At 35.9% G+C, this 16,648-nt stretch overlaps 1 protein-coding gene across 1 annotated transcript in view; it reads right to left on the bottom strand.

Moving 5' to 3' along the window:
• The window catches only part of COL4A5 (collagen type IV alpha 5 chain), a 215,668-nt gene that overhangs the window by 80,251 nt on the left and 118,769 nt on the right, over positions 1–16,648 (bottom strand). Inside the window, exons 11-21 of the mRNA XM_082864798.1 lie at positions 15,804–15,839; positions 15,668–15,709; positions 15,416–15,508; positions 13,736–13,789; positions 13,583–13,639; positions 13,248–13,292; positions 11,644–11,697; positions 10,018–10,059; positions 7,861–7,993; positions 903–1,076; positions 476–559 (exon numbers count right to left, since the gene is read on the bottom strand). Coding sequence (XP_082720924.1) covers positions 476–559; positions 903–1,076; positions 7,861–7,993; positions 10,018–10,059; positions 11,644–11,697; positions 13,248–13,292; positions 13,583–13,639; positions 13,736–13,789; positions 15,416–15,508; positions 15,668–15,709; positions 15,804–15,839 — 814 coding nt within the window. The remainder of the gene's footprint in view (positions 1–475; positions 560–902; positions 1,077–7,860; positions 7,994–10,017; positions 10,060–11,643; positions 11,698–13,247; positions 13,293–13,582; positions 13,640–13,735; positions 13,790–15,415; positions 15,509–15,667; positions 15,710–15,803; positions 15,840–16,648) is intronic.

Raw genomic sequence — 16,648 nt, 5'->3', positions numbered from 1 at the left:
ACAATCCTAAAATAAGAATGGAAGAGGAGGTGTTAGAAGTTTGAAGAGAGAAGGCACAGGCTCAGAAGAGGTGGTAATTTGGAATTACCAGGGCTGTGTTTTTGTTTGAAGTGAGTACAATGGCAGGAGAGGAGGGCAAAGGTGTCAAGAGTTTATGTATGAGATTGATTATGGAATTTAAGCTGGGTTAAGAGAGCAGAAAGGACATCAAAAGGTTGAGGGACAGTCAAAGTTGGTAGGTTTCAGTGAGTGTGAAGTAATGTTGGAGTCAAGGTTATTAGAGGTAGTAGTAAGCTAGAAAGATAGGATGTAGTGGTCACAAAATGAGATTCGGGAAATCAAAATATGGAAGTGTGCACTACTGGTAACGTGTGGTCTTGGGGTATGACCATGGGAGTGAGTGGCTGAGGTAGGATGGAGGATATAGGGGATTTTGCTGATGATTTCAAAGGATGAAGGAATATGGGAATCAAACCTTTCACTCCTTGCTCTCCTTGGAGTCCTCTATCACCTGGAGATCCTGGAGGGCCAGGAGGGCCTGCTTCACATACCTCATCACCTGAGATAAGATAAAACAAGAACAGCAAGCCAATTTTTGTAAAATATCCAGAAGACAACAAAGAGAAAGTCTGATAGGCTAGAAAAAAAAAGAGATCTATTTTCAGTTATTTCTCTGCATTAATACAACTACCTATAAACAAAAGGAAGATATAATATTAGTGATAATTTGAAGAACAAATCTAAATATCAAAGAATCACCAAAAATCAAAAGTAGAAGCAGTGGAAGAATATTTAGCTATCAGAAATACAAAGAATGATGTCAACCTTCAGCTAGATTCACTTATAAATAAAGACAAAACAAAATCAACAATAGAACTTAACAGGAAAAAACTACAGCTTACTAGGAGGGATGTGAGGGCCAGGAGGGCCAGGAGGCCCTGGAAGGCCAGGAGCCCCAGGCTGTCCATCAAGTCCAGGAGATCCAGGAATGGAAATTCCAGGTGGACCTTCATCCCCTTTCTGGCCCCTTTCCCCAGGAAAGCCAGGGGGCCCAGGAGGACCTGTAACTGCAAGTCCTAAGATAAAAACAAATACCCATTAAAAGTGATCAAAATGATCTTATTTTAGACATATTACTTTGGGTCTCAATGAGACATTAAGTAATGATAAGATCTTCCTTTAATGTATAACACCAGTTATGTTCTTAGTTTTTTCTATGAGAATCAACATCTAGAGAAAAGATGGAAAGTTCCAATAATGTAAGTACTACTTTGAGTATAAGAAAGACTAATTTAAAGTAGCTTTATTACTTTTGGAAATGTACTAATAACTAACTCTCTACTCACTCTCCTTTGACTATGATTTTTTAATCTCAGAAATACCAGGAAGCCATTTACAGGAAAAAAAAGAGGCATCTCAAAGTTCTCAATTAAACGTGGCTCTGTTTCTGGACTTTCTTCTGTTCCACTATTTGTTCCTGCACCATTAACACACTTTTTCATTACTACAGCTTTATAATGTTTTCAAAACTGGTAAGGAAAATATACCCATCTTTGTTCTTTTTAAAACCATCTTCACTACACTTACAAATTTACTCTTCCAAGTGAATTTCAGGGTCAGCTTGTCAGTCTCATTTTAAAAAGCCATTGTAATTTTGAATGAGATTAATTTGAATTTAAAGATTAAATTTTGGTAGAATCGCCTGTATATAATATTGAGTTCTCGCATCAAGTAATAATTATTATATCTTTCCATTTATTAATTTTATATTATTTAATAGTATTTTACAAAGTTATGAAAGAGATCTTACACATCTTTTGTTTGGTTTATTCATGGGTAAATTTGATTGCTAATGTCAGTTTTACGACTGTTACTTTTGTTAACTGGATTTTGTCCTCTGGTACGTTTAATTATTTTATTGCTGGTTTAGAGGAAGGTAAGTTATTTAAGTTTGCAACTCATATTTGGCTACCTTGCAAACATTCTAAGTTCTGGTAACTTGTCATTTGATTCTTTTAGGCTCTATGGGTAGATTATCACACGGCCTGTGAATAACCAAAATTTGGTTTGCTTTTGGTTCTTTATCCATACACCTCTTTTTTTTCCAGACTTAGTATGCTGGCTGGGATCTTCAGTATAAGATCAAACAGTATTGGTGACCATATCTTTTTTTTTTTTTTTTTTTTTTGTGGTACGCAGGCCTCTCACTGTTGTGGTCTCTTCCGTTGTGGAGAACAGGCTCCGGACGCACAGGCTCAGCAGCCATGGCTCACGGGCCCAGCCGCTCTGCGGCATGTGGGATCTTCCCGGACCGGGGCACGAACCCGTGTCCCCTGCATCGGCAGGCGGACTCTCAACCACTGCGCCACCAGGGAAGCCCTGGTGACCATATCTTTATCTGATTTTTGACTTTAATGAGAATGCTCCTGATGTTTCACCAAAAAGTATGACATTTCCCGAACAGTCCTGTACTTCCCGTATGAAGTAGATAGCTTCAAGAGAATATAAGGCATCAAGTCTTATATTCTGTCATCAAGTTAAGACAGTTCCCTTTTATTTATATAAATTTATTTATTTTATTTATTTACTTCTGGCTACTTTGGTTCTTTGCTGCTGTGTGTGGCTTTCTCTAGTTGCGGCGAGCGGGGGCTACTCTTCATGAAGGTGCGTGGGCTTCTCATTGCGGTGGCTTCTCTTGTTGTGGAGCACGGGCTCTAGGTGCACGAGCTTCAGTAGTTGTGGCTCACGGGCGCTAGAGCGCAGGCTCAGTAGTTGTGGTGCACAGGCTTAGTTGCTCCATGGCATGTGGGATCTTCCCGGACCAGGGCTCGAACCCATGTCCCCTGCATTGGCAGGGGGATTCTTAACTACTGTGCCACCAGGGAAGCCCAAGACAGTTCCTTTTTTATTTTTCTGAATTTTATTTTATATTTTTATACAGCAGGTTCTTATTAGTTATCCATTTTATACATATTAGTGTATATATGTCAATCCCAATCTCCCAATTCATCACAACGCCCCACCCCCCACCACTTTCCCCCCTTCGTGTCCATACGTTTGTTCTCTACATCTGTGCCTCTATTTCAGCCTTGCAAACCAGTTCATCTAGATTCCACATATATGTGTTAATATACAATATGTTTTTCTCTTACTTCACTCTGTATGACAGTCTCTAGATCCCTCCACGTCTCTACAAATGACCCAGTTTCGTTCCTTTTTATGTCTAATAGCCCATTGTATATATGTACCACATCTTCTTTATGCATTCATCTGTCAATGGGCATTTAGGTTGCTTCCATGACCTGGCTATTGCAAATAGTGCTGCAATGAACACTGGGGTGCATGTGTCATTTTGAATTGTGGTTTTCTCTGGGTATATGCCCAGTAGTGGGATTGCTGGGTCATATGGTAATTCTATTTTTAGTTTTTTAAGGAACCTCTATACTGTTCTCCATAGTGGCTGTATCAATTTACATTCCCACCAACAGTGCAAAAGGGTTCCCTTTTCTCCACACCCTCTCCAGCATTTGTTGTTTGTAGATTTTCTGATGATGCCCATTCTAACTGGTGTGAGGTGATACCTCATTGTAGTTTTGATTTGCATTTCTCTAATAATTAGCAATGTTGAGCAGCTTTTCATGTGCCTCTTGGCCATCTGTATGTCTTCTTTGGAGAAATGTCCATTTAGGTCTTCAAAACAGTTCCCTTTTAATCTTAGTTGTCTTTTTAAATATATTTATTTATTTGTTTATGTATGGCTATGTTGGGTCTTCGTTGCTGAGTGTGGGCTTTCTCTAGTTGCGGCAAGCAGGGGCTTCTCTTCATTGTGGTGCGTGGGCTTCTCATTGTAGTGGCTTCTCTTGCTGCGCAGCACAGGCTCTAGGTGCATGGGCTCAGGACTTGTGGCGCATGGGCTTAGCTGCTCCATGGCATGTGGGATCTTCCTGGACCAGGGTTCCAACCCATGTCCCCTGCATTGGCAGGCGGATTCTTAACCACTGCATCACCAGGGAAGTCCCTAATCTTAGTTTAAGGATTTTTTTTCCTTTTAAAAATGAATATGTATTGAATTTTACTGTTTTCTTTGCATCTATTGGCCTATTCTCTTTTAATACGTGAGTGTGGTCAATGACAGTGATGTTGAACCATCCTTGCAATCTTAGGGTAAAATCTATTTGGTCATATATCATATTGTTTAATATACTTCTGGATTGATTTGATAATATTTTATTTAAGATTGTTACTACCACATTCATAAGTGATATTGAACTATAGTTATTTCCAGTGTATCTCCTTGGTGGTTTGGTATTGATACTGCTAAACTGAATTTCCTTTTTAAAAAAATGTTCTGAAACAGTTTATAAACTATGAGAATCACCTGCTCAAGAACCTGGTAGATTTCATCCATAAAACTCTATAAAACCACCCACAAAACCAATGCTTTTTCATGGAGACCATTAACGTTTCAAAATCTTCTATGGTAATTGATCTACTTAGGTGTCCTACTTTCTCGGGAAAATTTTATTACTTTATGTTTTCTGTTTCATGAGGAATGTATATTTCACCTAGAATTTAAAATATACTGACATAGTTTTAGAGTTATCTTGTAATCTAAAAATTTTAATTGTAGTTATGGTAATAATCTTTTTTCTTTACTGAATTTATTTGTGCCTTCTCTTCCCTTTATCTTGACCATATTTTATTTTTACCTTTCTCAAGTTTTTCCATCTATTTTGCTTGTGCTTTTTTTTAAAATTTGTATTGGAGTATAGTTGCGTTACAATGTTGTGTTAGTTTCAGATGTACAGCAAAGTGAATCAGTTATACATATACATATATCCACTGTTTTTTAGATTCTTTTCCCATATAGGCCATTACAGAGTACTGTTCCCTGTGCTATACTGTAGGTACTTGTTAGTCATCTATTTTGTATATAGTAGTGTGTATATGTCAATCCCAATCTCCCAATTTATCCCTCCCCGCCTTTGCCCCCTGATAACCATAAGTTTGTTTTCTACATCTGTAACTCTATTTCTGTTTTGTAGATAAGTTCATTGGTAGTCTGTTTTTAGATTCCACATATAAGCGCTATCATATGATATTTGTCTTCCTCTGTCTGACTTATTTCACTCAGTATGACAATCTCTAGGTCCACGCATGTTGCTGCAAATGGCATGTGCTTGTTTTATTTCTTATTATTTTTCCAACTTAGCTCATTTATTTTCAGTATCTCTAATTTTGTGATAAATTAAGGGTACCATGAGTTTTGACATGGGTTGTTTATTTAGCATTTAGTATTTCATCATCTCCATTTCTGTATTCTCTTTACCTCTAGAGTTATTTAGAAATATGCACTTTAATATACAAATATTTGGTGCTTTTTGTTGTTAATTTCTGACTTCACTTCACTGTGGTCACAGAGCATGGCCCGCATATAATTTTACAAGATTTTTTCTGGTCTAATAGAGTCAATTTCTATAAATGCTTCATGTGTGTTTGAAAAGAATGTACATTCTCTGCTGCACACAGTTTTTCTCTCTCCCCCATAAATACAGCTTAATTGTGTTGCTCAAATCATTTATATCCTTTTTATTTTTCACTTACTTGATATATTGGGGAGTTGCCAAATTATCCCTTGTAGTTTATCAGTTTTTATTTTACATATGCAAAGCTATATTTTTAGATGCATAAGTTTAGTGACCTTTATATCACTGTGGTATAAGTTGTCTATTTATCCACGTGAAATATCTGTTTTTTAATGCATTTTTTCATTGAATTCTATTTCACACTGTATTAGAATTGCTAAACCAGCTTTCCTTTGGTAGCATTTGCTTAATATCTTCCCACTGCTTTATTTTCAAAATTTCTATGCTGTTTTACTTTAGATATGTCTACTGTGCACAGCACACAGATATTTTTATTCTAATTTTATTTTAGTTTTTGTCTACTAATCAGTGTTTAGTCCTTTCACATTTATTGGAGTTGCTGATTTATTTTTAACTTCTTCTTGTCATTTTATTTATTTTTTTCTATTTATTCAGGTTTATCTGTGTCTGTTTTGTCCCAATCCTAATTTGCGTGACATAGATCCAGCTTTTTGGTCATCTTCTTTCCTCAACAAGTAAGTAATGTATATTATTTCTATTCTTTCCTAGTGGTTACTATTAAAATGTTTAACCTATGTACTAAAACTTATATTTTTCGAAAAACTTAGAGAGTTAATAATATTTATATTCTCTCCCTCTAACAAGACAAAAAACCTTATCATTCACTTCCCCATTCTCGCTGTACGTCCATATCCTGTGCTAGTCATGTGTACAATTATACTTCCATATTGTTACTTAAAATACTTCTGTTATTTTTTATGATCCATACTTATTTAGACTTAAAATACTTTATCAATATCTTTCCTAACCACTGGTTCTTGTATCTTACCCACCCCCACCGCCAACTTCATCCTGAATTCATTATCTTCTTCTTGAAGTAAAACCTCCAGTAACTATTTCAGAGAAGATCTGGAGGTAGTAAACTTTCTAAGCATCCCATCTTCACACTAGGATGATAGTTTGATGTAATATAGAATCTCAAATTCATAGTTATTTTTCCTTATTACTTTGAAAATGTGCTCCATTATCCTCCTCTTATTCTCACTGTTTTGTAGGTGATCTGCCTTTGCTCTCAGTTTTTAAGAATTTCTTTTTACCCTTAAATTCTAAAATGTCCCTAAAATTTGTCTAGTTACGTATTTTTGTACTATTATTTTACTTTTGCTTCGTAATTCATAAGCCTTTTCACGGGAATCATTTTTTAATAGAAAGAAGTTCTCAGCCATTAATTTTTCAAATATTGCTTCTTGTCCTATTCTCTCCTTGAACTCCTTCATGCTGGATTTTGGGACTTCTAGGTTTATCCTTTGTGCGTCTTACATTTTATTTCATACTATCTAACACTTTAACTTTTCTGCTACATCCTTGGAGAATTCCTTATCTCAATTTTCCAGACACAGTATGTGTTTAGCCCATTACCTTGAAGTTCGAAATCCAAAGTGCATACTTAGAGCGAAATGGGACCCACAATTTATTCTCTTTCTCCTTGGGAGGAACACTGAGTGTCACTCATCTCATCATGTTAATATTTCATTAGCCAAATATTTTTGAAGGAAAAGTAACCATAATTTATTATACATGTATGTGTGACAGATACTGTAGATGTTTTTTTCAAATATTACATAAATCCTTACTATCACCTCATTTCACAGAACATCCAAATAAACATGCTAAACAAGGGTACTGCTCAGTTTGTGGCCAAATTAGAAATGCTCTACTATACTGTGTATCTTCAACAAAGGAATGATATAAAACTCAGTATTGAGCTCCAAGATTTGACTGCACAGCAAAATCACCATGGGGATTTCTAGGTAGATGTTTCTGGAATTCTAAGTGGATAGTGCTATTTCCTATATAAAAATACAGTAAATCTTATATAACTAGGCATTATTAGCACAATGTTCCCTTTCATAACAGCATGAAAGGTATAATGATTAATTTTTGGATCATAGTACTGTTTGGTGTAATTTATTAATAACAAAAGGTAGAAATGGTATTTTTTTAGGGTAAAAGGACACTATTCGAGTAACTTTGCTTTTTTCTTTTTTTTTTAAAGTTCAGGTAAGAAACTTGGTAAGAAAACAGGTAAGAAAAGCTATAGTAAGAGTTGAGAAGTTTCTGTCAATTAAAAAATACCTCTGTCTTCCTTGCCATGCTCACCCTGGAACTAGTATGATAATACTGTATACTTGGATTAGTAAATATACTATAAATTCAGGGCTATTAAGTACAGATTAAGTACAATCTCTTTTACCTGGAGGTCCAGGAAGGCCAGGTGGACCCTGTATTCCAGGAAATCCTCGCTCTCCTTTTTCTCCAGGCAAGCCAGGTAACCCAATGTTTCCTTTTTCTCCTACAGTTACACCAGTTCCAGGCCTAGGAATCACCTTTATTATGAAAGAAAAAAATAAAGGAATTCAAAGAGGAAGAGACTTGTTCTTCTGAAAATAACCTAGCAGCTATATATGATTACAGTGTATCATTGTCACAAGGTGTTCAGATGCAAAATCATCAAGACTACTTACGAAGATTGTGAGTCATATTCTATATTACTTCTATGCTTCAACAGATTAGAAAATGTTCAATGCCAGTACTAATATTACCACTCTCCTGAGCCCCAGACTTACAGAGCTAGAATTATGTTTGATGTCTCTTATCTTATAATTCACATTCGATTCATTCCAATCACCCAAGCCTGATAATTCTTTACTAAAAATGTCTCTCCAACGTCTCCCCTTCTTTCTTGTTGCAACAGCTTCTATCCTTACCTTACACTTGGACTAACGGAAGCAACTCTGAGCTTGTCCCATTTAATCCAAATCTACTACTTGGACACACTTCCTCAAGAACCAATTTTTCTGTGTTACTTATCCTGTTAAAGGATTCAAAATTGTTCACTACTTCTTACTATATCTGATGTCACTTTTAACCCTGGACTCTGTCAAGTTACTTCTCACTCCCAATACCTCTCTCACCTGTTTCACGTCCTGAATGACCTTTTAGGAGAGTGAGATCTGATTATAACCACTTCATGCATCTTGCAGATTCCTGCTTTTGCCTTTGAATATGCCATTCTAAACATCTATAATGCCTTCCCCCAATCTTTCTCTTTGTCAACCCATATTTATTTCTTCTTCTTAAAAAAAAAAAAGAAAAAAAAAAAGAAAACACATCTCTACCAGGAAGGCTTTATTAATTAAAATCAACTAGCTGATCATTCCCTTTCTATCTTCTTAGACCCTTATGCCTAAATAATTTTACATTAAATAATCTAAATATAAATAAATTAACTTCATAGAGCTATAAAGGTAAAGTAAGCTTTACATTTAAGAAACTATCAGTTTGAGACAGAAATCATCACCTACTGGCAAAGTGAGATATTTATCCTGGCTCTTTTAGATATAAGAAATATTCAGACAAATGGACACTGAAATTTGTGGGACCTAGAATTGGGATAGTAGTTCAAAAGGGGAAGTGAGCTGTTGGATTGGATTGCACTCTCAAAATTTCCATTTCTTCTGATGTTCATCCAAATTTTATTTCATTTTTCAGAGAAATTGCTTCTTAGAGAAGTAAAACTCTGATTTTAAAATGCAAGTGAATAAAAATTGTCTAAGATCTTCTTTAAGTACCTCCTCATTAGATTTGGTAAAGTACCAAGTATCAATATCTGATACTCACTATGGACAAAAATAATTAATGTTATTCAAATGTCTGAATATATAGGTTTTATGGCACTTGACCCTTTGCAGCTTCAGTGCAGCCTAAAGTCAAGAGTCTTAGCAAATTTCAATGATAGTAAAACCAATATGTCAACTGCAACAGTGACATTTTATTCTTAATAAGAATGAAAATATATTTGACTAGAATTTCATGGTGAATGCAAACATGACAGAAGATTTGTAAACCCCTCAAGTATTCTTTTACAGAGCAGTTTCCTACATTTCTGATTAAGAGCTCCTAGAAAGCACACACTCAGGGAAGAAAGAGGTGTGAATCAGACAATTACAAATTGAGAAAACCTATTAAGACCAAATCCATCTTTCCCCTGAGCTCTGCAGGGGAAAGGACCAATCCCCTAGTTCCTCAACACTTTCTTTTTTTGAAACTTTGTAAGCAACACTTGCACCACCTGCTGGTTACTTGAGAAATGATTTGGCAATCATGATGCAAAACAACCTAATGCCGTAATTTTGGACCTTTATTATGGAGAAGTAATATACAGGCAGAACAATACAAAGACTTTGAGGTCAACATCACTGAAGTTTCGGATGTAAAGACTTTTAAGCCAGGAAAAGTTGATCTTGGAATTTTGTGTTCTATGAGGAAAAGTTACGGAGTATATAATTAAAACATGAAAATTAAAATGCACTAATAATTTAATAAATAAAAACTGAAACAAAAAACTTACAAGTCCAGGAGGCCCAGTTGGGCCAATGTCACCTTTTTGGCCCTGTTCAATACAATTGTAAAACAGGTTAGTAAAAATCACATGAAAACATCAATTTTCTCAAAGATATAACAGATAACTATGTTGCATAAAGACCCAGAAATCCATAATAAAATATCTCAAAGAGAAATACAAAATGAGGTAATGAAACAGTACTTAGCTAAGCCTAGGAAGACCTGTGATGTTGTCTCAGATTTACAAGCTCTATGATGCTGACTAAATCAATTAACTTTTCTGCCTTATATATAGACCAGACTTCTAAGGTATGTCTAGCTGTAACATCCTTTGATTTTAAAATTCCTATTTTCCAGCAAACTATAAATACTCTATAAAGAAGATGCTGATTTACAAACTTGTAGCACTAGAATCAGCTATAATCATTACATTTTTGTTTTTTACATTTAGCCATGTTCCTTTTCAAAAAACTTGTCAACGGCATAAATTTAGTGTCATTTCCATCAGTGTCATTTCCATCAGTGACATCTCTATTTTAGAGATGATGGACTTAACTATCATCAGGAACAGTTAATAAATCATAATTACTTTTGTGACTTTGCTCTTAGAATCTAATGAAAGACAAATTCAGACAAAACTGTTTACCCTTAACCAGTAGCTACAACAGCTGAAGAACACAGTATTCAACTGTTACTCTACTGGCCAAGACCCAAGAATAGATATCTCTCTCACACCTCTGTTCTCATTCTAGACTTGCTCATAGGAACCTTTCATCTATCTATAAACTCCTTTTAGTTTAAGAAGATACTCTATCCTATAACTTTACTTACACTAGAAAAACAAAATTCTATTCTCTGAGTATTTATTATCTTCCTTTATTCTAGCTGTGCCTCTAAAGCCAAGCTAGAACTTGGATCTAGTTTAGAGAGAAACCACCATTAAAACGTGTGCCCTCTGGGTACGTTCAGGTTTGTAACACCTTTCCCTCCTTGCCTGCAGAACAAAGCTTTTCAGTTTTGGTTTTCATAGAAAGCAATTAAAGACCAGAGAGATTGGAAAACTGGATATTTTGTGATTTGCTATAAATAGGAGAACTGTGTGCTTCATACATTCTTTCAAAGTCACTTTTAAAATAGGCTGCTAAATAAATGACTTCAGTCAGGCTGCATAGCCAAATGAAAAAAACAACAAAGAATTAGCCACAGACTTCCAGACAATAACTGCATAGAGAATGGAAATGTTTAGTGGCAACATTCTAAATTCACAACTATATAAGCCTTTTTAGTCTGAGGACCTGACTAAAATAGTGCTGAATCCTCTTTCTGGAGAACAAAAGTTTTGCGAATACATGCTCAAAGCAAAGGCATCAACTTTTAACAATGGAAATGCTAAAGTTAAACACTTCTCCATGTATTTCTATCACATGGACTGTGATTTAGGATAGTGAGTGAAAATTTAGAGGAACTGGTATAACAGAAAAGGGAGCAACACCAAAAGATGGATAAAGAAGGTATGTTTTGAATACAAAAGCTAGTTATTTAGAATTTTTTCATTTATAACTCAAACTTGGGCAAGAAAAGGAGTATACTAACTGGAATAAAACCAGTCACTTCAAAGTGTTAAAATTCTTACCTTTTCTCCATCCCTTCCTGGTTCACCAGGGTAACCAGGATCACCAGGCAAACCCTTTAAAACATGGAAGACAGAGTGACATCAGCAAAAATGGTGGAGTAATTAGGACCTCCAAAAATCCTCTCCTCCATGAAAGCAACAAGGACACTTGCAAAAATGGTCAGAGTCAACCTTTTTAGAACTCTAGAAATTAACCAAAGGCTTGCAGTAATCCAGGAAGTGTTTCTTGAAAAAAAAATAAAAGATTGAATCTTGGTGAGAACACAGAGGTTTGTGGCTCTATTCCCATCACACTTCCTCAGCTCCGCAGTAGCCTTGAAAACCAACAGCTCACAATCAAGGTAAAAACCAGCAGCACAGCAGCAACTGGAAGGGAAAGAACCAGGTTGAAGCTTCTTCAAAGCCCCATTCCCAGAGAATTGTCATTTTTGACCTGTCTGGTGGTTCCCAAAAAGATCCCACTTGCATGGCTATGTTTATTTGACCTAATTTTAGTTCTCCCAGTGCAAACAGAGAAAAGCGTTTTCCCTGGGGATATCAGTCAAAAACAATCAGAGGGAATTGCTGAACATCATGGCTGCCTAAATCACTGTTCCAAAGGAAGCCAGTAACTGGGGTCCTGAATTTAACCCCACCTTATGCCATTTTATATGTTTAAGCCATTGGTGAATCTAGAGTTTATAAGCTGAGGACTGCCTGTTTAGGAAAATCATCTGGAAATCAATTTATCTGACTTTATAACTTCCAGTCTTGTTAAGAATGCTCCCTTTCCTTCAGAATAGTCTCCAAATTTCATCAAATTTTCTATCTGTCCTGGAAAACCTCTTTTAACATCTATGGTGGATACTCTTGAAACTGAGGCTGCCTGAAATAGTGTTCCTGGACTTGCATATTTTATTTTCCTCTTTTTTTGGTAGCAATTAGAATTATATGTCAAAACTTTTACTGAAAAAACTTGCATTCACACAAAAAATAGTATGGGAATGTTTTTAGCAGTTTATTCCTGATGGCCCAAACCGGAAACAACCAAAATATCCTTCAATGGGTAAATGCATAAACAAACCTTGGTACATCCATATAACCACATAATGGTCAGCAATTAAAAGTTAATGAACTACTGATATACAGTACAGTGCATTATGCTATATGAAAGAATTCTGATTCAAAAAGCTATACACAATATGACTCCATTTATATGCCACTCTGGAATAGGCAGCATTATAGGGATGGAGAACAGATCAGTTGTTTCCAGGGGCTTTGCGGAAGGGTAGGGAATAGCTACAAAGTATCGTGAGGGAACTTTTGAGGGGACGGAACTATTTTTTATTATGGAGATCGTTACACAACTGTACGTGTTTAGCAAAATACACAGAACTGTACATTAAAAATGGTTCATTTTACTGTATACAAATTATATCTCAGTAAACCTGACAAAAATCTGTCTTGAAAAACAGAGAAATTTCAAATTCACATTCAGGAAAGAAAGAAAGCAAAATTTCCATTCATTTCCAAAGCCAAGCTTCTTTGCTATCCTGCTTCTTTACCAACATGTACAAATGTTGCCATTTTTTTTTTGAGGGAAGGGATAGACTGTAAATACTCACTGGAATTCCTGGTTGGCCATTCTCTCCATCTTTGCCCGGTTTACCCTATAGGATTCAAGGAAATGTAAGAATATATATTTGTTATTTGGAAATATAAGGTTAAAGAATATAACAAGCTTTTTCCTGCCTGGGACTCTCTTAAGTACACTTTTCGGACTTCAGTGTTATAATAAATAAATGAATATGTCAGTCATGACATTTTGAGGCAATGAAAGCAGGATTTAAGAGGAAAAAAAGAAAACGACATACATGTGCATGTGCACCAGCAGGTGCACACACACACATAGACACATTTAAAATTTTTTGCAAAGAGTATTAGTAGCCGTAACACTTACTCTTTTGCCAGGCTCTCCTTGCTCACCCTTCTCACCTTTCACACCACCTGGAGGACCCTGTACACACAAAAGTAATTTTACATTGGTTCATGGAGTACTGTGTGTCAATATCAATTTACATTAAATGATGCTAAAGAATTTTAGGTTACTTACTGGAGGACCACGTATCCCTGGAGGTCCAGGAGGCCCTTGGTCACCAGGAAGTCCCTATGCAGTAGTAGGGAGAAGGAAAGCAATATAAATACAGTTAGTGCTAGAGCTAGCTAGGAACACTTTTAACAAGCTGAACTATAAACTCATGTAATATAACCAAAGATAATAAGATGTTTCAAATTCAAAGCTGAAATCTACTAGGCAAAAAATCTAGAGCCATCTTTGCTCATTTCAGCTAATTTTTAGGACAAGCCAAGTTTTGAGGTAAATAGCAAGAAAACACTTCAAATTAAAGTATTAATGATTTTTTAAAGTTTATTTATTTATTTTATTTTGGGTTGTGTTGGGTCTTTGTTGCTGCACGCAGGCTTTCTCCAGCTGTGGCGAGCGGGGGCTACTCTTCGTTGCGGTGCTAGGGCTTCTCATTGCGGTGGCTTCTCTTGTTGTGAAGCACAGGTTCTAGATGCGCGGGCTTCAGTAATTGTGGCACGCAGACTCAGTTGTGGCTTGCGGGCTCTAGAGCGCAGGCTCAGTAGTTGTGGCACCCGGGCTTAGTTGCTCCATGGCATGTGGGACCTTCCCGTACCAGGGCTCGAACCCCTGTCCCCTGCATTGGCAGGCGGATTCTTAACCACTGCGCCACCAGGGAAGTCCCAAAAGTATTAATGATTTTTTATTCTTATAAAATATTTTATAAAAAGCAAGGGTACCTAAAATTTGGAGATTTGGGAGCTATATAACACACATAGATTTTGGCAGAGATTTAAATGGCCCAATACATATTGATGGTAGAGTTTCAGTATAATTTGTCCTTTATTCTTAACTTTCTTATTAGCATTTAAGTGAAACAACAATGCACACACTCTGTTGAAGGGTGAGCCACTATTCTATAAAAGATGTGTTTGATCCCCTCATCTACTCTAGTAGAAGCAATGTATCAGAAAATTATTTCTAAAAACGACAAGATTTTATAGAGTAATACCATCTTTCTCCCCGCATATCAGTGAAATGTAGAGTCATCTAAAACAATGACAATCTATCTTACCATGACTTGATTTTGTATATAAAGGTATTATTCATAATAGCCAAAAATGGAGAAAAATCCAAGTGCCCATCAACTGTTGAATTAATAAATAAAATGTGGAATATACACACATAGGAATATTATTCAGCCATAAAAATGAACAAAGTACCAATACATGCTACAACATGGATGAACTTGAAAACATTATAATAAGTAAAAGAAACCAGACAGAGAAGACCGTATATTGCATGATTCCATTTATACAAAATGTCCAAAATAAGCAAATCTACAGAGCCAAAAATTAGATTGGTGGTTGCCCAGGGCTCGAGAGTTTGGGGAGAAATGGGGAGTCATAACTAACTGGTATGGGGTTTTGCTGGAGGGGGCTCATGAGAATGTTCTAAACTTAAATTGTAGTGGTGGTTTCACCACCCTGTGAATATACTAAAAAAATATGTAATTGTGCCCTTTAAATGGGTGAATTGTATGGTATATAAAGTATATCTCAATCAAGCTACTTTAAAATTTTAATTATCTCAAATCCTTGTTATTTTAAAAGGACTTTCACATATAACCTTATTCCAGCTTGTAATGCATTTTAATGCAATGCTACTTTCATAGCAAGATATTCATTGATTTCCTCCCTACATACTCACCTGATCTCCTTTCTGAAACTCTACATCAATTGGTCTTTTCTGTTCACTGATCTGCCCAGGTGGCCCAGGGGGGCCCTGAAGACCTTGCTCACCCTGTTTTCAAGATAAAATAAGAAAGTGATATTTCATAGTTTAAACAGACAATAATATAACATGTAAGCTAAGACAGTTGCAGGAAGCAAAACCACAAGTTCAAATGACTATGACAGGAAAAAACTGAGGGCTAAATAAGCAACTTTCTTCTTTACTCACCTTCTCACCCTTGGGTCCCTGGAAATTTAAGCCCATATTCCCCTGAAGAGAAAGATTTCAATTTAAAACCTCATTGACAATAACAAAAATAATCCACACCAAATAAAAGATGTAAAAAAAAAAAAAAGAAAACTACCTTTGGTCCTGGAAGTCCTGGTGGGCCAGGAGGGCCCTAAGAATAAAAGACACAGAAAAGGGAAAAAAAGTGTTATATTAATGAGTATATTAAAAAATTATTTGGTTTCATAAAACGTGAGGACTGAAAAAGCCCTTCAAAATAATATTTCCTGGGGTTTTTTCTCATTGCTTTCTAGTCAGAGACACACATTTAAATTGATCTATAGAAACTAGATAATTGTGGAGACTTCTCATGACAGGCTACAAGTGGGCGGGGGAAGAAATGCAAGGATGGGTAGAGGCAGAGGAGTAACACTCGTGCCAAAAATCAATACAAAAATTAATCTCAACAAACATCAAATTTATCGTATCAGAATTATAGGTTAAATTTAGGTACCATAAGACAATTAACTGTCTAGTTCTAAAAAGCATGTGTTTACTTTTTTAGTCCAGTTTTATTTTATATAATCTTTGTATATTTGAGAATGTTTCAAGGTTTGAAAAGTTAAATTGGCATTTGTCTGCCCAAGTATATCACTTCTTGATGTCAGCTGACCTATTTATTTACATATTGTACCTTGGTGGCATTTCTAAGACTTTGCTTCATCTGTTGAATCAGGGTTAATTGCAGGGACATTAAGAAGCACAGAGTGAATCTGTTATGTGGTCACAAGAGTTAACGAAATTCAAGGTGTAACAATACACCTAGGGTAGGCCAAGGTTGTAAATAACAGTTAGGAAAAAGTGCCATGGTCCAGAATCTCATGTTTTGCAAGACACCTACAACTAAAACAAACTAAACTCAGAGGTTTTCTAATCCTCTCCCAAAGATTTATAAAAAAGACAAAATCACAATCTTTTTCT

The sequence above is a fragment of the Leucopleurus acutus genome (genome assembly GCF_964270905.1).
Source record: "Leucopleurus acutus genome assembly, chromosome: X".
NCBI lineage: Eukaryota > Metazoa > Chordata > Mammalia > Artiodactyla > Delphinidae > Leucopleurus > Leucopleurus acutus.
Note: the sequence above shows the minus strand (reverse complement) of the source record. Positions and strands in the feature narration are given on the sequence as shown.